At 42.8% G+C, this 25466-nt stretch overlaps 1 protein-coding gene across 1 annotated transcript in view; it reads left to right on the top strand.

Moving 5' to 3' along the window:
* The window catches only part of LOC122805677 (glycogen phosphorylase, muscle form), a 761024-nt gene that overhangs the window by 625336 nt on the left and 110222 nt on the right, over positions 1-25466 (top strand). Inside the window, exon 18 of the mRNA XM_044076012.1 lies at positions 1192-1326. Coding sequence (XP_043931947.1) covers positions 1192-1326 — 135 coding nt within the window. The remainder of the gene's footprint in view (positions 1-1191; positions 1327-25466) is intronic.

Raw genomic sequence — 25466 nt, 5'->3', positions numbered from 1 at the left:
GGTCATCTTTCAGCACTTTCTTCAAGCATTATAACCTGGATATTACCTCTAGAGCCAATATAGGGTTTGCCATAGCCATACTACAAGGTGTGCTACAAACAACTTCTTCCTAGAGCCAGGTATCCACTGGTTCCCACGATCAGGTAATCTTATGTGTCATCACTATTGCAGCAATGAATAGACAGTGACCATTGCACAGTTGCGTTAAGTACTTATTGTAATTCATGTACTAACTACTGTAGTAATGTTTCCCTCCATCTGTCCCTCTGCTTCTTTTCTTCAAGGAATCCTTCCTGTGCCTTCCCTATCTGCTGTGTTAATAGTGTCTTTCCTCTTCTGGTTTACCGAAAGCCTGGAAAGGTTCCTGCACCAGATTAGGCCTAGGAATTTGGAACATTCAAAGATAATGAATGAGCCTTCTGAGTCCTGCAGGTGCTGCAGTCAGCACATGTGTAAGAAAGCTAAGGAGTGCCACCTTTAAGATTATCCTAACTGATACTGGGCATCCCAAGGAAGGTCTGCCTAAAAGTAACTGCAAAGAGTAAGCAGTGAAATGTCTCCCCCTGCAGGCAGCATGTTCCGAAGGTGTAAGGCCCTATAAGCTGTGATGTTACTAAATGTGTGGATTTATGCTAGGTGACAGCTGTAGGTGTTGCATGTTACTGTATATGATCCACATATGTTGTGATCACATGGTAGTGTTTGTCTCTCTTCATTTTTGTAGCATTTGCTCTTTACTAAAATAGTCTCTTCCCATTTGATATACTTCCGCAGTTTACCAACAAAAGGGGAAAAAAAACTTGGTGACTAAATAGTGGTTTTATATCTTGGCTGTAGTGATATATTGATAGAGCATGCAGTCCATTATTGCTCAGGTGGACGGACAGCTGTATTTGTGAAGTATCATGACTGCTTTAATTAAAATAGCAGTTTGATACACTGAAAGCAGTATATGAGCATTTGGTGGGATTTTGAGAATGTCAGGAGAAGACTTGTGCATTTTCAGATTGTTTACAAGTGCATTGTGCCGTGTAATTTTTAGTGGCTATAAAAATGATCCTGCACAGTGTGTAACCTAACTTGTGTATTTTAACTAGTTAACCTGCTGTAATGTTGGGTAAAAGTAAACAAAGTCAGATTGTAAGTTAACTTTACCTTTTCCTGTCTGTGTCTCTTTTTTTCTTTGATTAGTTACAATGCAAAGGACTACTATGATCGGATTCCAGAGCTGAAACAAGTTATAGACCAGATCAACAGCGGATTTTTCTCCCCTAAGGAGCCTGATCTATTCAAGGACATTGTCAACATGCTCATGCACCATGATCGGTAAGCATTTCTAGGAGGCCAAACTTGAAGTTCACAAGACTAGTTTACATGACCCGTTTTCCCTCCCCCTTAACCCATTTGTTCCCTCTTGACTCAGTTGTTCTCTGGGGACAAGGACTGGGCCAACTAGAGGTCGGACAATCATTTGCATGGAAGAGCGAGTTTTTTTGTTTTTAATTGCCATTGTGCATTCCCAGAAAAAACACAAGTTATTGACATGCAGTGCGCAGTTTAATGAGTGCTGTCCGGTCCTCTGTGTGACCTAAAGTCCATCCCCCCTTGTAGGCTGCACTTCATTTTGATCCCTGAGCACCCATCAGGACATTGGTCACTGAAAGTGTGCAAAAGACACTATTTCCACACCCTCCCAGGAAAGAGAAGAGTACAGGCTCTACCCCTTCATTCTTACCTCATTCATTCCTCCTTTTTCAGTGCTGGGGCTTTTAATTGAACCTTGACCACTGGGTTAATTCTGGGCTCTGTCCCCCTACGTTATAGAACCAGATAAATTTCAGGTTTTAATGAAAAAGAAAATTATGTTTTACTAGGAACCAATACTCAGCAGGCCTGGATTCATTTTTCACTAAAAATATGTTTTTGTAAGCATGGATGCCTGTGTTAATGTTTTGCAATAAAAAGTCTGTTTCTTATTCAGAAGCTGTGATACTTATGTCCTTGCAGAGGAAAATGCTGGCCTTAAAATTCTATGCTACAGTATCTTGATAGGTATGCTTCCTGTGCATTCTGGTTGGAAGTTCTGGTAATCGGAACTAGAAAAGAACCCCCATATATGTATGGGAGGTGCTGAAGAATTTGGGGGTGAGAGTGACATGTTCAGTGCACAGCAGGCAGAGATACTAATTTCTAGTAGGTGTGTTCACCTTATACTGAAAGGAATGCAAAGTAAAGTGTGCATTCTTTTATTTCTTTAGTACTGATAGCAGTGTGAGCATTATTATTATAAAAATATCTGTGTGCTTCTAACAGTGGACTGGCAATGATGGATTAAAATGACTTCTTTTCCTGCAGACTGAAAATCCAGAGTAAATAACTTGCCAGTCAACTGGTCATTTTTATTTATGTACATTAAAAGTAAACATTTGCCATTGATAACTGTGTCCTTTCACTTAGCATGTACTTTATGTATGTTCATATACTTTGGGCTGAGCCTAGAGAGAATATAATCTGTCAGAGTTGTGCAAGACACTTTTGGTATAAATATGTAAATTAACAGCATACTCTGAGAAGGAGGCGTTTGCAGCGGTTGTGTAGATATTCTTTCACTCAGCAGTCACAGTTCTTGTACATTTTTTCCAGCAGTATGTGCATTTCACTGGTATGAGTTGGTATCCATCTTGCACTACTGGTTGGTGTTGGTTGGTGCTTACTACTTTATATCTAATCATTACCTCACATAATCTTCAGTTCTTCTACCATTTTATTGGTCACATAACTCTCTATTCATGAGTAATTTGTCAACCACTTTAGCCAGTCTTGAAGGTCAGGAAGTACAAATCTTCTTTTTTCTACCGAGTACTATTCTTGTATTCATCTGTAAAGTTGGCTAGACCATTACTTTTAAAATGGTAACAACATTCACCCCAGTGAGCCAGCTTTGGTTTCATTGAGAGATAAAACATTTACTGTAGCCAAGGGGACTCAAGTTTGTATAGCAGCTTGACTAAGCTGATAGGAGTGGATGCGTATGCCTGTGTTGGGGAGGTGGCAGAGCAAAACATGTACTGCCCCAGTCCCTTGGAGTACTGACAGCAGTGCAGGTGCTCATCCTGAGGGGGTGGTTTTCCGCCCACTGACCCATTGTCTGGTGAAAGCATACACAGTGTGTTTATAGGAACATGTGTGTGCAAGAGGAAGGCATTATGTACTGCTGTGGTAATGCTGCTGACTTGTCACTCTGGGCAAGGAGGGGAGTTTGGGCCATTACAAATATCTGCATAGCTGGGATGTTTCTACGGACAGAATGTCTTCCTGGCTGCCTCTATGACCTCCTGCCTAGATGGCTTACCCTTACACATCTGGTGGGATTCCCCCAGTACTAGGGAAATGAGTGGACTCAAGTCTAGTAGGGTAGTCTAGGTGATCAGCAGACATGGAGGCAAAAATGATCTAGAAAGAATGCTCGCTCTAGCAGCCTGTAAAAAAAAAAAAAAAAAAGTGCATGTGGAAGGTCAGTGGATCAAAAAGATTTTAACCCACTTTATTTACTTATTTAGTTAGAGGTAATCTTGTGAGGTGGAGTAGTAGCCTTTCTTTCCTGCATGTAAATGCCTTCTTGCATGGGCTAGAATGGGATGTTATTACTCCTTTGGAAAAGGTGATTGAGAATGCTGTTTTCCAGTCTGGAAACACCTGCAGTATAGTCATATGCTCTTTAGAAAGCAGTCCATACCTACCCTGTTGTCCCTTCTAATGGGGAACAGACACCTCAAAGCAGGTTCATTTGCCTTTTTGTCTTTTCAATAAAAAATTTGAGACTCAACATTTGACTCCCTGTAGACTCCCTGGGAGAGTAAACTTTGGGTATGCAAGTGACTTGGTTTCTGTACTATTCTAATGTTATATTCCTTTAAAGGTCAGCACAAATTTCTGCTGGCTTAAGAAAAAGGCATAAGTAGATTGTATCTTTGTTGTTACGATCACTTATTCATCCAAAAAAAGAAAGTATTTTTTTAACGCTGTGATTCTGAAAATCAACTATAAAAAATGTCCATGTAGACATAGAAGAGCAGAATGAGTACTTGCAGATGCTTCCTGTTGATGAGGGTGGTCACATTTTACATATGATGTTACGGGGGGGGGGGGGTAACTTAATCCAGTTTATCCGATGTCTCTTCAGTCCATTCCTCAACATATTGGGTTACTGAATCTGACTAGGAGCTCACTTTGGCCACTTCTAGAACTTTGGATCCAAGGCTCAGGTTCCTGTCCTTAACCCCAGTTCCATCTAGATAGCAAATTACCTCTAATCTTGTTTACTGCTCACTTGCATCAGGTGTGATCTCTTGCTCGGCACTTGGGGACAGCCAAATCTTCTTAAACCTTGTTATCTAAAATTGAGATTCACTTAGTGGTGCTTTTTTTTTTTCCATCTGCCTACCTCCCATCATACCTGTCAACCTCTTAGTGCAAGAAGTCAGACAGAGCCTAAAATAATGAGGTGAAGAGGGCCCAAAATGGGGACCGTTTTTAAATATTGTTCTTAGAAAGCTACTGAAATAACAGATTTTGTGTTAGAATACATTTTCTGAATGACATGAAATCTTAAACTCAAATGTCTGCCATTGTTTAGTGACTTCAGTCTTCGGTGATTTGCGAGAAAACCAAAAATGTTATGAGGAACAAGTCAAAAATATGAGGTGAAAATCTGGACAGATGAGAGAGCCTTCCCTTCTATTGCTGAATGAAAAATAAATAAAATAAAGTAATTTGTCTGTCTGCCTTTGGCAGTTGTTTGATTTTCCCTCCTGTTTGGGAGTTTTATGAATTTTGGGGCAAGGACAATTTATTGTTGTAATTATTGTGGTTGCTGATGTTGCTGCTAGGTGTTTATTGCTATGGTAGAAACACCTTTTGGCTTCAAAAAGTGTGTGGACTGTGGCCATAAAATCCCAAACTTGGGTGGTCAAGTGAAATCCGTGTATTGTTTAGGGGCTGCTCATTTAGATGAGGAGTGCTCTATTTGTACTTCTTTTGATACCAAGACCTTGATGGAAAGAAGAAACAAACTGGTACTTGAGAGACTTCTCCCTGCCACAGTGGGCAAAGTTTCCCTTCCACATTCTTCTTCACCTGCCTTCAAGAAAGCTGTTGAGAAGACTAAAGGTGAGAAGAGTGTTGACAAGTCTAGGCACAAGGATAAGGAAAGGCATAAGTATCCAAAGAAACATTCCTTGCATTGGTTGAGCTGTTTGGCCCAGCCCTAAAATTGCTGAGCCCGTCACCATTAAATCCCACACTCCTCCACTCCCAGAGCCACTGTTCTTTCCAGAACCATTTTTCCTAGGCTTCTATCGCCTTTCTTCAAGAAAGACCTGCACACTCCCTTCCAATACTTCATCCCTCAGGTCAATATGGTCCTCCTGGAGCCTCTCTGAAGCCTGAGACCACTGTTGCAGACTCTAGCCCCAGCCCATCCTGACTAGATTGTAGATCCTTCCCTGATCTGATACCCAAATTCAGGCTTCTAGGTTCCGAGTGCTTTTTGTGGCTAATGCAAAGGCTTTGTTTATGTTGATTTTGACAGTGCTTCTGATACAATTGACTCAGTGTTTTGGACCTCAGTGGATTTCTAAGCCAAGGTGTTGGCATTGTGTGGGTTGGGATCAACTCCGAAGTTGTCAGAACCATCCTATCTTTTCAGGGCTTTAGCACTTTGTAGATTAGTGTTGACCTTGAAGCTGAGGTGAGCAGGTCTTCAGTGCCATCCTGTGTTGGAATCCTTGGGTCCTACTGAGGATGACCTGTGGGCCTGTATTGGTTTGTGCTTTTGAGGTCTGCAAGAGAGTACTGTCGTGGTTTAGAGGGCAGGGTTCTTTTCCATGCTGTAATCTGACCATGTCCCCACAGAGCTGTTTGGGCCCTTGTCCTTCACATTTTGTGACATCAGGATAGACACCCCCTCAAAGTTTTGAGATGGTCTACATTACGGACTCCCTTTTGGCTTTAGAATCCTCCTCAGACCATCCCATTGGCCGGGGTTACAGGAAGCATTCCTGCAGGAGGAGTCATGTTGACTCCCTGCAGGAGTCTTTAACAAAATATACTGATTTTGATGAAGAGGAGGGGGTTCCCCCAGATCCCCTTCTGACATCATCTTCACTGAGACATTGGAAAGGGGGTGGTCCACCGAAGCCCACTCCCAGGAGGAATAAGTATTCATTGAGGGTTTTGGGGCTGGCCCCTCTACCTCTTGGGTGGTCCCTGCAAGAGATGGTTTGGTTGTTTGGTCTCTAAGGAGACATGGAAGTAACTGGATATAGTCAAACCCATTTCTGGGAAGCTGGATAATATATTGAAATTCCCTAAACACTATCCCTTTTGGAACAAGGCTCTTACAGTGGATTTCATGGTTGTGGTGGCAGTGGCAGCCACCAAGAAGGTACTTGCTGAGGAGATCTCCACTGTCCATCCCCTAAGAGGGGAGAGTCCAGGACACTGGCCAGGTTTGGGAAGTGGTTGTATGCTTCTGTTGTCTTTGCTGGCAGGGAGCTGAATTTATTTTGTTTGCGTCACTTGCTTCTAGAGGGATTGGATAATGTGCTATCCAAATCCCTCCCTCGGTCCTTATCTGTGGAGGAGGAGAAGAAAGCAGTCGACACTCTGTTGGCCATTCTTCAGTCCTTGTTGACGGTGTTAGTGCATCTTATTTCAAATGTTGCCAATGGCACATTGAGAGCAGCAGACACTTTTTATAGCTGTCAGAATAAACACCTGGATCCATCTCTGATTTTGCAAAACACTTTAAAATGTCCTTTATTAATATTACCTATGACAGATCCACTCTTTTTGGATGCAAAATGAAAGAGACACTGTCAAAAAGCATGCAGGAGGGCAAAACCTATTCTGCCATAGGAATACAGTTTTCTACCCTCTAGAGAATCTTATCCAGAAACCAGAAGAGAGGGAAGAAACTGTGGTTCCGCAAATCACAATGTTTTGCACTGGACACTTCTGGCGATAGGCTCCCCTGCCATGGGGGGGGGGGGCAATCATATCGAATGTTGCATCCATGGCAGAGGTGGACCACCGAACAAGGACTTTCAGGGTCCTTTCTCTGATGGACTTTTCCAGTGCTCCTGAACGATCCACAGTCTAGAGGCAGTTGAGGGGTACTTATCCCTGCGCCCCATGTTCTGGACATGCAGTAGTCAAGGTGTTGGAATACAGAGCACTATAACCAGAGGTTACATGATTCCCTTTCGTTCTCAACCACCATACTCAAGAAAACTTCCCAATGTGCTGCTCTCTCAGTGGAAGGCAGCAGCAGTAGAAATACAAAAGCTACTAGATAAGTAAGTCATCCAGGAGGTCCCGCCAGACCAGCAAGGTCCTGTTACAAATTCCGTCAGGATAAAGGGAGTCTTGTGGGGAACTATACTCTCTCGTTTATATGATTTCTCTCTCATAACAACTGTCTAAGATCTGATAACGCCACCAAAGAATTCTCTGCTTAAAGGACACATTTAAAATGATCTGCTACAGCATCTCACAGCAATAGGATAGACATTTAGATGGTTGATAACCAGAATCAGATACTAGAGGATGCAGATCTTGGAACCACAAAGAGACTAGACTTTGAAGACCATGTGCTGGAGCTTAGATTTGATGAGACATCATTCTGAAAGGGAGAACTGAACATTAGCCACATGTAAGTTGTATTTAAAGATGAAGCCAAAGCATTTCTGATATTTTTTAAAACAGATATGCTAGTTAATAGCTCACATCTTCATTGCTACAACCACGTATACAAAAAAAGGACGTTTTTTTTTTCACATTTATGATTTTTTTGTTTACTTTTACAATTCCTGTGCAGATATGGAGGTGCAGCATAAAAGCTTGCAAATGCTCTGGCTCAATCAGACACCTAGGCAGAACATACTGATATTGTCTGGACAAGTTTTAAATACTTAACTGATTAGCTGGTAAACAGTTACAAGCAATTAGTTAGTATCTGTTAAGAGTAGCAGTTTGGCTGTTAACAGTTCGTAATCCCGCCTAACAACTTTTGCAAAACCTTTGGAATTTCTGTTCATTCACCATAATGAATGACTTTCCCAGTATCTCCTTTGCAGTACGTTGTTCAGATTCATCTAGCCGTAAGTACCTTCAACCAGGACAAGAGGATTCTCAGTTTTATCCTAAGAGACAGTGTCCTTATGTTAATCAGTACTCCTGCATCTTGTCTGACCAGTTGGTGATAAAGGAACTGATGGCTTCTTTTTCATCTCCTTGTGAGCAAGGGAACCAGCAAAGTGTGTCCTGTTGGGGGTGAGGGGGCACAAAGGAGAAGTTCCTACTCCATCTTTTTTATCTCTTAAAAAGCGAGGTGGGTCCTATCCCATTTGCAGATCTCTGCTACTTTAACCATTAGCATAAAGTATGTTGGATGTTGACTGGTCATCCTGCAGTCCGTAATGATGTTACTATAGTGGAACTGGATAGTTTGATAGGCTTGATGGATGTCTGCTGGCATATAAAGGTATGAAGATGTTCTAGGAGGTTGCTCAGGTTTTCACTGGGATACAGGGTTCTGCCGAAGTGTAGGGCTCTGGTTCAGGGGGTGATTTAAAAGAGATCTTCCAGTTTTATCTTAACTGGACTGCTGGCCATTGGCAGCCTTATCTCAGTCCACATTATTGCTTCAGTCTTTTGGCACTCATCTTGGTCTCACTCTTGGGGGGAGGGGGGGCTGCTTAGTCACATAGAAGTAATCTGTTTTCCAGTGCAGATTGTTTCCATTAGAGGAGCTGTTCCAAACTTCATTAGCATGTCGTCTGTCTTCCTTTGAAGAAGCCCCTAACTTTTTATGTATTGGGAAATATGAATGAAGGTTGCACATTATAGAAGCCCCAATTTTGCGAGCCATTGGCTCGCCTGTTTGTGAGACTGTTTAAGTAGATGGTTTGTTGTTAGTAGCTTCATCGTCCTCGTTCCTTTTTAGCTTGTCTGGTAGTATAGAAGGGATCAACTCTGATATCGTTTTAGCTTCCCCAAGGTCAGGCACTTCTGTCAATAATTGAAGAGACTGCTGTGGTATTTGAATGCTTGGCAATGGAGTGGCTAATGCAGCTTACCTTGCCTGAAAGGAGGGAGTTAATATTGTCCTGCTGCAGAGATGCCATACCTGAGGAAGGCCCTTAAGTAAAGTTTCATATATTCAGGAACCAAGGGAGCATATAATGTCAGCACTGTAATTAAACAACCTAGGTGCATGAAAGCAGCAGCTTGCACTGCACTTGCCGTAGCAACACATGAACTATGTCTGCTGACCAACAGGAAAGCTGAGTGAACAGACATAAGCAAATTCCAGTCCAGCTGAGTATTCTGCTTTGTTTGCTGGCTCTTGTCCTCATTGTTGGCTCGAAAAAGCTAGAGAGACATGCACCTGTCTGTGATACCAGGGAGTGATGGCCAGAGTTGATGAAGGAATGAAAGGGTCATAGAGGAAGAAAATAGTGTTATGTGGCCAGGTTGGTAGGGGTCTAAAAATGTCCTCATTCTTTTGGAATCCTTTTCAGAATTCCATTAATACTGGTATTTTGCTGCCATGGGAAGGACTATGGAATTTTGCTGGCTCCCCCATTCCTTTTGCAAATGTTTGAAACAACAACAACAAAAAAAAAAAATCTTGCTTTACTCTATGCACATTGCCTGCTGTCGGGACACATTTGTGGCTCGCTGGCTTTAGGATTATGTTGTTGTTGTGTCGTTCGGCTTTACCCGGTTAGGGGTCGCCACAGAGGAACTCCGGTCCGCTAATGATTGGTAGTTGATTTTATGTGCAGAGTTACCAGCTCTGACGCACAACCTTCAACAAAGGTACGCCCATTCATGCATGTCTCCATGCAGAAGACGCTCTAGCTGAGAATCAAACCGGACAGCATCTTACTGTGAGACGACAATGCTACTGCTGCACCTCGCTGGCTTTAGGATTATATGGATAAAAATTTCCGTATTGCCCTTGAGTTCTGAGTTTTCTTTTGAGCAGATTTCCTTTTGGATTCCTACATGTATTCACTCCCCCCCTCCAACCCCCTTTTGTTTGTTCTGCATTTTGTCCGTATGAATGTGTATGGACTCTTTTGTCCTATAGCAACTGTTCTCTTCTGGGGCAATTCAGTTGTATGTAGTTACGTCCGTATGTTCCTTTTAGGCCCTATATTCTGTGCGGGGAGCATAAATGTGACGTATGGTGCAAACAAGATCTATTTTAGGCTTTTTTATATACTGGTTGAGCATCAGGCTGCCCAAGGCGGGACATCCTTTCTGTAATGAATACTGCAACAGTGAAGAGAAGGACATCTGCTGTTAAGGTACGTTTTTGCACAAGTTTACTGTCCTCCAGTCATGGATATCCTGAAGGATGTGTTCACTGGTGTATCAGTGAAGCCCCCCCCCCCCCGCTCCTCTCATCCTCTTAAATCCATCCCACTCTCTCCCAGTTATGTCTCTACCTTCCAAGAGAGTTGGCGGGTGCTTAGCTTTTTTTTGTCAAAAACTGAGAAATCGTGACACAGAATCAGCGGGTCCTGAGCATATTTCATCAAAGTTAAAAGCTGCACCTCATCAGAATCTCAAAATACAGAGGAATTACCTTGGTTCCATAGGACCAATTTCACCTTATTTCTGCAGTCTTTTAATTTTTTTGCATCTTTATTAAATTATCACTTAAGATGAGAATTGCCAACAGTCAGAAGCCATAGAAAAAAGCCATCTTTGGAGAAAAAGGAAGAGGATTTTTTTCCAGACTTTTTCTGGTGCCAAGAAAATAATGGCAGATGAAGACTCATTTTGGGCCAGTCCCCCTTAAATAAGTTTCTAATTTTTCCATATTTCTGAATATTGACTCTCCAAAGCCTGTTGCCCTTAATGCCATCTCATGTTCTCTTGGCCACCCTAGTCCTAACGTAATCCTCACTAGAGAACAGTGCAAAGGTTCTCTGGTTTGTAGTCTGTGTCTGTGCCTGTGTGTGTGCATCTGTCTGTGTGTGTGCATCTGTCTATGTGTGTGTGCATGTGTCTATGTGTGTGTGCATGTGTCTATGTGTGTGTGCGTGTGTCTATGTGTGTGTGTGTGTGTGTGTGTGTGTGTGTGTGTGTGTGTGTGTGTGTGTGTGTGTGTGTGCGTCTGTGTGTAAGGTGCCCAGATTTCCAATTTCCTTCTTTGCCCATTGATTGTCCACAGCACCCAGAATATTTACAAAACACCTTCCTCCAACATTTACTTTTTGCAGGAACATGGGCATCCACATGTACCCCTACCTGAATGACTGCTTCATTTAAGCAGAATCAATGGAGAGAATAGGCAAGGCTTTGGACTTCGTAATAAATTGTGCCAGGGACCGAGGCCTCTTTAGCAGACAGAAGAATTCAAATCTGACCCGTTTAAGGAATGTAGTATTTCTGGAGACCACCTAGACATGAACCTTCACAGTGCTTTTCTTCCAGAAGATAAGATCTCTTCCTGACTGTGTACGTATAGACAACTGTTCAGCAGGAGTCAATATAAGTAAGAGAGTACCTCACTGTGTTGGGTCACTTGGTCTCAGTGGTTTTAATGGTCCCCATTACTCATCTACACATGTGGAAGGTCCAGTTGTAACTCAAAAACAAGTGCTGTCAGCACACATGATCCCTGGAGATCAGCAGAGCTAATAGAGGGTAGCACAGCTCCAACTCTGTCGAGGACTGTTTCAGAGCAACACATTCCACTATGTCCTTCACCATGGAATTCCTTGATATAGCCTAGGGGACCCATATAGGCATTGTGCAGGTTCAGGGGACATGGGACAGAAACATGACAAAAAAAAGTTTATAAATTTGAAAGAAATTATTGCAATTTTGGCATTGATGACTTTTAGCCACAAACACAAGGAGGGCCCTCCAATTTACAACAGTCAGTACAGCCATGATGTTGTACTAGGAAAAAGGGGTAGCCACTCATACAAACTATATAGGCTTGTTTAAGCTTGGAAGATATTTCAAAGGGCACGCATGACTGGCTGGTCTGTATTAGTTAGCCAAAGTGGTATTCCAGCGAACACCTATTCAGCGACCTGTAATCAACAAAAATTGCATCAGAAATTCGTTGAATTTACTAAGGGCAACTAAATAGTTGCCCGAAGCACAACGGAACAACTTTTATGTGACTAGAACCCACACTTCCCAATGTGGAGGCTTGGCCCCCACCCCCCAACTATATATACCAACTCCGAGATCGCACTACAGTGGAGAAAAGGGCAAAGTCCTATAGTTGTGCATTGTCCTTCGGGCAACTATTTATTTGCCTTTAGTGAATTCAACAAATCGCTGAAGAGATTTTTGCTAATTACGGGTCGCTGAATAGGTGTTTGCCGGAATACCATTTCAGTGCTTAATATAGACCCATGACTGGCAGCAGCCCTGTGTTTTGTCACAATAAAAATGTGTTGGCATTCAGGTTGAGCAGATCTGAAGTAGACCATCACAAATGATTGCTGGGCAAGGATGTTTTTCTGGATCTGACCAGGATGTGGAGTTGAGGTACTTCATACAGTTCTACTGCAAATCAGCAGCTGCAGAAACTTGGATGATAGATGTATTCTCCCAGAGTTGAAGAGGTCTGTTTTTTTATGCTTTCCCTTCTATGCCCTTGGTCCCCAGGCTACTCCTAAAAGTTAAGGACCAAAGGAAAAAATAATTCTAGTAACCCCCTTTTAGCCAGAGCAGCAGTGGTTCTCCCTGCTGTACTGCTTGGCAAAAGGTAATGGAAGGTGTTTCCTCAGCATGTGAACTTTCTAACATAAAACAAAATGCAGCTGTGCAGTCTACAGCTGACAGTTTAAATGATTTTACTTTAATCCCAGGTAGGCACATGTGTTCTGAGGATGCACTATAGATGAGGGAGGCTAGGAAACCAAATGTATAGAAATCTATACCTAGCTAATTGGAAAGTATTCTTCCATTGTCTGCATAGGAACCAAGACCTAAATGAGGTTAAAGTGACTGAGCCTGAGCTGCCTATCAGACCTTTGCAGAACTGGCCTACCTTAGCCATGTGTTGGAGTACATGCTTCTGTTTTTTTAACCTGTTTACCCATGGACACATGGTTATATTTCAGGCTTTCAGCTGAGGAATTTCTGATGGTGGTCCTGCACCTTAGATCAAGTTCAGAGATTGCCCCACTGTAGGATCTTAACTATGTTTTAGAGAAGTTAACCATTGCAATGTTTGAACCTTGCTTCTTGCTAGTGAGATTGCCGTACACTCTTGCAATGTGGTAGCGGTTTGGTATATAGGCAAGAGTGATGGGATCCATTCTTATCGCCTTGTCAGCAGGCTGTGAGTACAGCATTAGGCTTTTGCCTCCAGTCACCTTCTTGTTGCCTCTCGCATCTCAGGCAAGCCAGTTTTCTAGTGGATCATTTCTGTTACTGTGTTCTAATGTCCCATGAGTGGTCTCCTTCCATGGATAGCACACTGTGTTCCATCACTAGGGAAGCATTCCTGCAACTTTTTTTGCATCCCTGTCCATTTTCAAATGCAGTAACTAAAAGTATTACTTTGTTAGGAGGACAGTCTAGAAGTGCAGTCATCCAGAAATTGAACCTGGGACCTTTATGCTCCCTTGTTCTGCTGTTTACCATTATTTGTAGTTCCTGAGAAAGGCCTAGTTTTGCAGGGTCAGAGTTATGCTAATAGCCCCTTTTGGCCCCAGTAAGTGTTGCTGCTGATTTATTGGTCTCAGCTCCTGAATAGTTTAAGATGGACAAGACCATCCAAGAACTTGCAGTCTCACATAGCCAGCAAATGTCAGTGAGGCTTTCACTTTCTCATACTGGCTGCATGGTTTCTGCAGCTAATGGCCAAGGGACCCTTTGTACCCTGATCGGATAATCTAGGTACTCACCTGCCACGTGTCTCGGCACAAGGAAAACACACAGATTAAAATGGCAGTTTTGCCTTGAGTGTAGCCCCTTTACACCCCCTTTTTTCAGTACTGTGGAGTATTTATTCCAAATCTTTGATTTAGATCTTAGCTTTTCATCTATCAAGTTACACTTAGCTGCCATAGCAAATTTTCATCAAAGTACAATTTATCTTCCCTTTTCTTTTACTCTGTAAAAGCCTCTTATGGGGCACTTTTTTTTTTTTTTACTTCACCATCCCCAACAACCCACACACACACACACACACACACACACTCATTAACTCCCCAGCTGTATCTTGGAGATCTTTACTTTGCTGTGGAAAACAGTACCTTGCCTTCCTTTTGAACTTGCTTCTGCAGAGTTGAAATATCATGTGGAAACCCTCTTTTTAGTATTGCTGTGGCCTCCACTAGAAGGATTTCTGAGCTACAAGCCATGTGTTCTAGTCCTCCATATCTGATCTTCTACAGAAAGTGTGTCTATTTAGGCATACCCTTCCTTCCTTCTTGTTGAAATTGTCCAAGGGTGCTTATATTGTTCAATCTGTTGCCCATCCAGTTTTTCCCCCTGATTGTTCTACCTGTGGGGAATACCTGTTGCATTGTTTGGATGCAAATAGACAACTTGTTTTACTTAGAATGTAATGAATCAGAGGAAATTCCCGATTTTACTTTTCCAACAAAACAAGTGGGCACCAAGGTGTCAAAGTTTGCCCTATGTGTGTGACTGTTGCATTGTTATCCAAAATATAGTAAGCCCTTAACAAAAACAGTATGTGCTTATTCTGCTAAGAGTTATTGCCACCTCTCAGGCTTTCTTTAAAGATGCTTCTGTGGGTAACATTTGTGCAGCTGCAATGTGTGCATTTCTAAGTACTTTTGCAAGACGGTACAAGCAGGATGTGATTTTCACAGCTAGGTCATCCTTTACGTCAACCATCGGTTGGTGCATTCTTCCCTGGGAACCCACCTAAGGGACAGTACTTGGGGTTCTGGCTTCAATGTCACATACAGAAATTGCATACATACTGTAATAGATTTTCATCATAGTATTCATTGTTGAAATCTTCACTTTTGGGGATATCCTGTTGTACAGGCAGCCTGTGGCTAGTCAGGCTTCCAAGCTCTTCCCTCCCCAAAGCTTCAGCTCATACCTTCCTTTGGGCAAAAGGCTGATAGTGTAAGTGGTGCCAATGCCACCTTGTGAGATTTCTTGCTGTGTGGGTATATTTGTGTCTGAACAAGTGCAGTCCATTGGTTAGATGAAGTAAGTTTTCCTGGGGACAGATAAATACCCCATAGAGAATTTCCTTATTTGTTAATGTGTAATTGTAGCTAATGCCCAACACAGAATGTAGCTCAGATGAAATTGTTCCTCGAGTTAATAACTGAATGACAGTTGGTGAGCAAGTAACTATCTGATCTGTTGTAAATGGTAAGCAAAAACTTCATAAAGATTGCCTCAGTTAAGTGTGCAAAATTCTGAGCAAATCTTGGAGAGGTCTTTAAAAATCATTAACATTTGTGAGGTATACTTATTGTTTCTCAAAACAATTCTCTAAAACCTGTGCTTATTAACTGAAGTTCATTGAGAATCTCGCAAGGCCTTCTCAAACCGTTACTAAGTGACTGCAAAAGGTGGTGGTAAATGTCTTCCCCTGCTACACCACCACAAGTTTAAGTAAACTGATGCAGTTTTGCTAACTCTTGAAGTGCGGTTGCATGCTGTTGCTGATTTGCTTACTTAGCCATGAAAAGACCTGTAATTATTTAATTTTCCTAAACTTAAATGTTTTTGTCCCATTACTGGCATTTAACATGCTTGTTTTTTGTCTCTTGCTGTCTGTAATACACTGCTCCTTTTGTTTGTATCTTGCAGATCAGCAGAATAGATGCCACTTTATTCTCTAGGGGATTGTACATGAGTTGCAGTATTCTCTGTCCAGAGTTAATTTTGTGCCTGATGAAAATTCTTACACTTCAGTAACTGCTCTTACAAATGTTACCTCTCATTTGACCCTTCTAGAAGTTCCTGTTATCCAATGACTACAGTAGTCTAGTCTGTAGCTTTTCTTTTCCAGTAATATAGCACTGCCATTTAAAAGGCATAGCAGTGTTCAGTTGGGGACCCCACATATTTAGTGATTACTGAATTAAGCATGTACAAAGATTCCTCACTATTAAGGTGATTTTTTTAGGCAAAAAGAAAAAAAAGAAAATTTAGGAGAAGCAGTGCTAAATCTGAAGACAAAAACAATATTATAGTAAGTCATTATTGCAGTTGGAATATGATGGTTTTTCACTGCTGTTTGCTATTAAATTTCACAGTGGTCCTGTAGCGCCCTCTGGTGGCTTGTCATAATGTAGGAGTTTCTTTCCAGTTTGTCACATAAATCTTGTAGCCATTTTCCTCTACCTTCGGAGTATTGCTGTCTCCTTCAACACATCCATTGTCTTATTTTAGGCAAAGCTAACATTCAGTATTTTTGTGTATCCTACACCATGTAGTTATCAAAAAGTATGCCCTTTTCACCATTAAATTTTCCAAATGCTTTCTGTACTTTTGTAGAAACTGTTTTCAGCCCTTTTAGATTGTCTTATCTTTAAAGTGACCCCATGCCGATGTGCTGCTTTATCTACTTCTAGCAGTGACATGGAGTTTTCAAATTTAACAAAAGAGGCTTTTTTGTCTCTTACACTGGAGTGTTGCATTCAGCCTTCCAAGGTAAGCAGTAATGAAGTATCCTCTGCAGAAAATGAGCCATCTTTGTTTAATGTAAAGAAAAGACTCTTCCGCAGTCACAGGCCAGTGTTAAGGTCTTGGGCAGACCATTGTATGATTAACCATCTCAAGCAGAGAAGTCAGAGAATTCCCCTAAGAATTGGGAATACAGTAAGAAGGATAAAGATAAAGGAGAAATGTAAGTATAACGTGCTTTCTAAACAGTGTATCAAATATTGTCCAATTAAAAACAGAAGTCTGCCTGAATGGCTATTAGCATACATTGGACCCTGTCACTACTTTATTGGATTCAGCTGGGAAAAGCTCTTTTATTGCATGAAACTGGTGGGCCATCAGTCTGAAAGCTTTTTTCTTGTGATGGTCCCACTTGTTCGTCTTTGATTGGTTTCTAGCTTAATGCTGCCATGTCTTTACCTGATGCTGTTTCCTCTTCTCATGATGCATAAACCTTCTAGTACTTTACTAAAAATTTTGTCTGGTATTCCTGATGAGGAACCCAATGGAGCCATCTGCAAACCAAGCTATTTGCCTGTTCTTCCTTTTTTCTTTATGCATCCTAAGCTTAAAAGACCTGTCAGTTGATGTAGCAGCAGTTTCCGTTGAGCAAAAATCTACAGCATCCTTTACTGGGCAGTGAGATGTGTAACTAGTAGATGCTGTGACTGAGATCTCTGTTGCAGTGTTCCAAACAAATTGTTTTTCACTGCTGATGTCCAGTCATGGTACCAAAGTTTAACCTTTCATAGGCCGTACATCAAACATTTGACCTTAGCTTGTAAGCATTGAAGTGTTTAGACAGACAAATGAGCGTAGATCCTCAGAATATCTTGCCAGCAGCCTGAACTCAGGTTGTTTATCCATCACACTTAGTCATCTGGTTGTTGGTACCTTAGCTTCAGTAAAAACAGGTAAGTGCCTTACTGGGGAACCATCCTTTACTTACCTAAATTGTGGTGCTGTATCTATATATCTATATCTGTAGCTGTGTTAGATGTCAGCTAGGAAGGATAAGTCGAGGGTGGTAGGTAAATCCCGTACAAAGATGTCCATATGCAGCGGCTCTTCTGCTAGGCACCAAACACAACTACAAAGCCTGTTCCATCTGCTAATTCTTAGTTCCTAAGGCGTTACTTATCCCATCTGGCTTCTCTCAACACTTTCTTGGCGACTCAACATCTGAACCGTTTGGCCCACTCCAAGGTGGTGGATTCCAGTTCCCCAGACATACTTTCACCCCTCAAGAAAAAACTCAAGGCCCAGACCAGATATTCAGTCTAATGTTTCTGACTCTGACACACCCACGGAGGTGTCAGAAAACCAAGGTCTGTTCGATTCCTCCTCTGATGTCCTCTTCTGAGACCCCCCCCCCATCCCCAGGAGGATGGTATGTCATTAAAGAGCCATATGACTGAGAAAACTGCTCCCAAAGAAAAAGGTGAGGCATGGATCATAATTTCAGAGGACGCAGAAGGCATTCCACAGATTCTAGTTAGGGAAGAGGTTCCCTGTATGCTAACTGAGGTACATCATGGGGTCTGAATCACACTGCTTTGTTCAGGTGGATGTCGCACCAAAGAAGAAATAACAAAAGACTAAGCTTATCTCTTCTCCTTCCCCATCTAAAGAGAAGGAAAATATGGACTTTGACATTTCTCAAGGCCATTATGGCCCTAAAACTTCTTTTGTTTTCTGGCCACCCTCCTCCTCCCACACCCCAAACATTACTGTGGATTCATCATCTTCAGAAGAGGACAATGCCTCTGATTCTGATCATTCTCTGGTATACTACTCTCAGATGTATTCCTCTTACCAAATCCCCTTCTGATGTTGAAGACTCCATTTCCCCTGACTCTTCTGTTGAAGAAGCTTCAGTTGGAAAGACAATTATATGTATGATGAAACATTTTAAGTGGGAGTCTAGAGAGATTAAAGATGTCCAGAAAAGATTGGAAATGGGCACTCCAGCCTCTTCACCTCCCCCTCCAGTTTTGATTTGCAGACTCCAGCCCCTAAAAGACCAGACAGATTTTATAAAGTTCCCAATAAACTTAAGTTCTTATGCAAGAAGACCCCTCTGCAGTCTCTCCCGCTCGCTCTGTCTTGCTGACTTCGGAACTTCTTCACAAAGCCAATGCCCTTCCTTCAGGGAAAGACAGTAAAACTATGGATAGGTTGGGAGAAAGGTTTGTATAGCATCCACTCTGGCATTCAGGGCTATTAATGATCAAACCTCAGATGACCCCATTTATGTTATCTATACTTAGCTCCTTAAACAAGGTAATTATGCAATCACAGAGGCCAGATTCTAAACAACACATGTTATCCTTATTTAATCAAGCTACTGCGGTAGCCAGACACAGTAAGCCTACTGCTTTTGTTAGAAGGGAATCCAGACCCATTGAAAAACACAAAAAGGCTCCCAGAAACTGATTCCCCAGAGTAAATGCAGATGGATTTCACATCTGGAAGACCTCCCTTTGGGGACAGATATCTTTGTCTTTCTACAAATCTACATCCCCTAGCCCTTTGTTCCTTCTCTACGTCTTTCCAAAAGGCTTGCTCAGTCAGTCTCAAGCTTGGAAAAGAGCACTAGAAACCACTGGGTGCTTTCCATTATAAAAAAGGGCTATGCTGTGGTCTGGAAAGAATTACCCTCCTCCCCACAACCAAGTCCATCTTCTACTACTTGTACTCCTAGAAATGCAGGCACAATGTGCCCATAGAATTCATAGGAAGAGATTCTTATTCCAGACTCTTCCTAGTGCCAAGAAAAGAAGGGCAATGGAGACCCATGCTGGATTTCTGTCTGTTAAATATCTTTTAAAAAGTGCCAACCTTCAAAATACTCTCACTACATACGCTGCTGCCTTTAATACTTCTTCAGGCATACCCAGTATCCCGACATCTGAAGGATGCCTACCTCCATATACCAATTCGCCCCTCTTGCAGGAGATTCTTCCGGGTTTCTACTGGTTCATCTCACTTTCAGTTTACTGTTGTGCCTTTTGGTCTTTCCACAGCTCCAAGAGATTTCATAGAGTGCCTAGCTCCAGTTGTATCATTCTACTGAACTCAATGAATTCAAATTTGTCCCGGATTAGACAATCTGCTAATACAGACTAACTCGCCACAGATCCTGCTACAGCATCTCCAGTTTGCCGTCAGTCTCCTACTACAGTAGGGGTTCACTGACAACTAAAAAAACATTCTGCCTCCAGCCTACACAGGACCTAGTGATGTTCATCGTGTTACACTGCTGCAGTCATTACACTTGGGTTATCCTGCCGTCAGGCGGTTCCCCAGTCGGCCTGAGTTCCAAAGGCTTGGTCCGGCGTCGGTTGCTGTCGCCTCCTCTCTTACGTCAGTAGTGCGACAGGGGTATATAAGATGCAGCCGATGCCATTTTCTTCAGTCTTTCTTGCTGCACGGTGCCCGAAGCAAAAGCAGTTCGCAAGTGCCGGTCGGCTAACTCCTGAGATTTTCATTCCGAATCCAGAACCGAAGTCTTCTACAAAGCTAAGTACCCCATTGGGGAAACTTTTTCTTGCCTCAGACCGATGTCAGTAAAAGTTAATAACTGTATTTCTTGTGGGAAGCAAATACCTCATAAGGATTTCCATTCCTATTGTATCACATGCCTAGGTCCAGACCACAACGTCACTGGTTGTCAGTTTTGTGCTAGGTTTAACAAGCACATTATTAAACGTCTGTTTGATTTTGCCTGACATTACTTTGGCAGAAAATTCAATTACACCATGCCATCGGAGCTTCCGACGACCGCAATACATAAAAAGCGCAAAGACAAGGACAGGCATATGAGGCCCAAAACTGACGACGAGGCCTCTTCTAGGCCGGTCGCCGGTTCTCTGGTTTTCAGCGAGGCGCCTTCACAGCCCCTGACGACCGCTTCTGCAGAACCACATGCCGCCTCCGACTCCCACGTGGAGCTGGCTGGGCCTTCGGACACCTAACTTTTTCAGCCTACCGAAACTAACCCTTCAGAGGGAACTGAAGTAGCTGAGCAATCCACAGCTTCAGAGGGTGTTTTCAGACCTACTCAGTTAAGCTAAACCCTCTGCTAAGTCTAAGCCTCCCTTAAAAACAAAGAAACAAATACAGCATTCTCCAGGACAGGCCTTCATGCCTAAGAAACAAATGCTCTAAATGGCCGAAGACCTAGTCACCCTGATTAGGGGGTCCCATCCCCCTCCTGATAAAAGGCCCAGACAGGATGCAGACTATGACTCAACCGACCAGGTGTCCATTTCTTTAGAGTCATCCTCAGACATATGATATTCTTTACCCCCTACTCCTTTGGGGAAACCTTACATACCATGAGGGAGCATTTCCATTGGGAAGGCCAGGATTACTCAGAATCCAAGAAAAGGCTCAGAGACTTCCTTTTATTACCTCAACACAGACCCCTTGCTATTCTGCCAGTGTTAGATATTGTGGATGATGTGTATACTGAATCCAACTTAAATCCTGACTCCTTACCTCCAGCCCCAGTTAAACCTGACAGATATTACAGAGTCCCTGACTCACACACATTTCTGTATAAAAGCCCTGTTGCTGACCCTGAAACTATTTCTCAGGGACCCAAGGTGATTAAGGCCTCATCAGCAAAAAACCCAGTTCCCTCTGACAGAGATTCCAGAGCATTAAACAGATGGGGAAAGAAAGTATATACGTCTGCAATTTTAGCAATGAGAGCCTTAAATTGCCAGTTTCACATGTATCAGCAATTTTTGATGTCTCAGTTGAAACAAAAAATGCTTCCAGATTCACATCCTCCTAATCTTAAAGAAATACAGGATTTATTGCATGCAGCTGAACAAGTGGGAAAACATACTTTGCAATGTGGTTTTGATTCTTTAGAGGCCTCCTGTAGAGCAGCAGTTACAGGCTCTGTCATTAGAAGACATGCTTGGTTAAAAGAATATACGTTACCAGATCATGTTAAAGCAAAATTATTGGATGCACCTTTGCAGCGGGATGTGTTATTTGGAGTTAAGGCAGAAGAGGTATTAAAAAAGATGGAGGATAAGGCAAAATCTATGCAAACGGTGAAGGATTTTTTACAGGTTCAGCCTCCTCGATTTAGCAGAAATTGGCCAACAAAGAATTGGTCCTTTCCAGTTACAGACAGACCTCAAAGGGGCAGATACAGACGTCCAAGAGGTAGAGGTCAACCACAAGGTTCTTACAGGCCTCGACAATGGGGTGCACCAGGCCAGAAAGAAGGGGAAGACAGGCCCCAACCATCTAAAAAGCAGCCTCAATGACTTCCCACTACAGCTGCCAAACAGCTCTCTCTTGGCAGCCCCCTTAGGAGGAAAACTGGCACTTTTCCACCACAATTGGCATTGGATCACCAAAGACAAATGAGTTCTCAACATTGTATCTCAAGGTTACAGGTTCCACTTTCACACTCTGCCAAGGTTAAAAGGAATGCCAAATCTGCCACCAAATCAATGGGCAGAGGCTCAAAAACAAATTTCAGCACTCATGGACATGAGAGCTATTCAAAAGGTACCACCACAGGAGCAAGGACAAGGATTTTACTCAAGACTCTTTCTGGTTCCCAGAAAGGACAAAACCTGGAGGCCCATTCTGGATCTTTCTTCTCTAAACACTTACCTGGATGTTCCAAAATTCAAAATGTTGACACTACAGCAGCTTCTTCCCATGCTGGGCAAGAAAGCTTGGCTCGTGACCTTGGACCTCAAGGAAGCATACCTGCATGTCCCTATCAGACAAAACTGCAGAAGATACCTCAGATTCATAGCTGGTTCAATGCACTATCAATTCTCTGCACTGCCCTTTGGCTTATCTACTGCGCCCAGGGTCTTCACAAAGTGCCTGGCACCAGTAATTGCATTTTGCAGACAGAAAGGAATTCAAATTTATCCGTACCTGGACGACTGCCTGATTCAAGCAGAGAGCAAGGACATTCTTCTAAAGCATCTGGCGTTCGTAAAAAAGTTATTAAGTTGCCTAGGGTACACAGTAAACGAAAAGAAATCAAAACTAGTGCCCTCACAAGAGATAATATTCCTGGTTGCCAGCTTGAACACAACGGCCCAGATGGCTTATCTCACGCCAGACAAACCAGGACAACTGACTCAATACTTTCAATTGATGGCAACAAAGACCCAACTCCCTGCAAGAAAAATTCTGCAGGCCTTGTGTTACATGGCATCTTGCATACTACTAATTCCATATGCCAGACTGCATATGAGGAAACTACAATGGTACCTAAAGAATGTGTGGTCTTAACACTGTCAAAGTTTGGAAACAGTTATACCACTAATTCCTTGCCTTCAACAGGAGTTTCGATGGTGGGCTCAAGCTCGTCACCTCAACAAGGGACAGCCTTTTACACAACCCACAGCCAGGCAAACACTGACAACAGATGCATCGGATTACGCCTGGGGAGCGCACATGGCAGGAAAATGTATTCAGGGCGAGTGGCCCGCAGAACAAAGTCATCTTCACATCAATCAAAAAGAGATGCTAGCTGTACAAAATGCACTTATAGCTCTAAAGGACCTGCTGCATCCAGGACAATTACTACTAAAGACACACAACACCACAGTTATGTGGTACATAAACGAGCAAGGGGGCACTCACTCCTACCCCCTATGCAGACAAGCCATGACCTTGTGGAACACAGCTATAAACTATCAAGTTCATCTGCAAGCACAATTCCTGCCAGGAGAGGAAAACATGCTGGCAGACGACTTAAGCAGAAACATCATGGTTGCCCACGAATGGGAATTGAATCCACAAATATTCAGAATGATAACACAGAAATGGTGGAGCCCGGACATAGATCTGTTTGCATCCCCAATGAACTGCCAGCTACAGAAATTCTGCACAAGGAGTTACCATCCACAAGCATGGAAAGTGGATGCCCTCTCATTCAGCTGGAAAAACCTACAAGTATACGCTTTCCCACCTCTATCTCTCCTTCCAAAGTTACTCATAAAAGCCAGGCAAGAAGAGCCAAAGATGATCCTGATTGCACCAGACTGGCCATGCCAGCACTGGTACCCAATCTTAAAAGACCTTAGCTCAAGAACCACCCTGGATGTTGCCTCAAATCCCACATCTGCTGACTCAGCACAACAATCAGATACTTCACAGCCAGCTAAAGACCTTAAACCTAGCTGCATGGAAAATTCCTTAATCAAACAAGCAATGCCTCTCTCCAAAGCTGTTATGGATGTCATTCTGGAGGCCAGAAGGCCTAGTACCAGGAAAGCCTATTCGGGTAAATGGAAGAGATTCTGTTGCTGGAACCAGGCTCACAGCCTTGACCCTCTTGTCCCAAACATTCCTCAGATACTACAATATTTAACTGAGATGCTGGACAAGGGCCTCTCCTTTTCATCCATCAAGATCCATGCCTCTGCCATTTCTGCTCATTACAACACGGATCCACCAATTTTCTCTAATCTTTTGCTAAAGCAGTACCTCAGAGGGGCAAAAAACATAAGACCGCCCTGTAGAGCACCTACTCCAACTTGGGACCTCAACTTTGTTTTGGAAAAATTAACTTTACATCCTTTTGAGCCAGCTAACACAGCAGAATTAAAATATATCTCTTGGAAAACTGCTCTGCTACTGGCAATAACATCGGCACGAAGAGTTTCAGAATTACAGGCACTAATGGCAGTGGAACCTTTCCTCATTTTCCACCAGGACAGGGTGTCTTTAAGAACTAACCCTACGTTTATGCCAAAGGTGGTGTCAAGTGTGGCTCTAAACCAAACTATTCACTTGCCAACGTTTTATCCAAAACCACAGAATAAGGGGAAGAGACTACTGCATTCTTTGGACATTCACAGGCAGTTCTACTTCTACTTGGACAAAACCAAAGCTTTCAGAAAAGCTGAGCAATTATTGGTAGCATATGCTGCAGGAGCACAGGGAAAAGCCATTTCAAAACAGACTATTTCAAAATGGATAGGACATTGTATATGTTTCTGCTATACACACCATGGGAAACCTGTACTTAGCAGCATTAGATCTCACTCCACCAGGGCAACAGCCACTTCAACTGCCTACCTACCAAGGATATTTTGGAAGCAGCAACATGGAGTTCTGTGCATACCTTCACCAAGCATTACCATTTGCCTTTATACTCCAAATCCAGAGCTGGCTTCGCCACTGCTGTGCTGCAGGGCCTTATAGCCACCCCTAATGCCTTATAGAACCAGCCACCCTACCTCAGCTTTGGGATTCCACCCAAGTGTAATGACTGCAGCAGTCCAACACGATGAACATAGTGCAGTTTTGTACCTACCATAAATGTAGATGTTTGAATGTAAACACTGCTGCAGTCCAGGTTACCCTCCCTCCTTCCCCTCTTACTGGCTGGTATGTACCTATGTCTTCTACCCTTAATACCTATGGGGAGTATTTGCTGGTAACTGAAAGTTGTTGTTTGCTTTTCTTATGTATGTTTTACTAGCAATTTGAATTGCCTACCTATTTGGGGGCACCTGACATCTGGGGCAAGAAAAACTGAAGAAAATGGCGTCTGCTGCATCTTGTATACCCCTGTCACACTGACGTCAGGGAGGAGGCACTGACGTCAGGGAGGAGGCGACAGCAACCGACGCTGGACCAAGACTTTGGAACTCAGGCCAACTGGGGAACCGCCTGACAGCAGGATAACCCAAGTGTAATGACTGCAGCAGTGTTTACACTCTAACATCTACATTTATGGTAGGTACAAA

This window comes from Protopterus annectens, chromosome 6.part1 (genome assembly GCF_019279795.1).
Source record: "Protopterus annectens isolate FY-2018-M chromosome 6.part1, PAN1.0, whole genome shotgun sequence".
In the NCBI taxonomy this organism is placed as follows: Eukaryota; Metazoa; Chordata; order Ceratodontiformes; family Protopteridae; genus Protopterus; species Protopterus annectens.
Note: the sequence above shows the minus strand (reverse complement) of the source record. Positions and strands in the feature narration are given on the sequence as shown.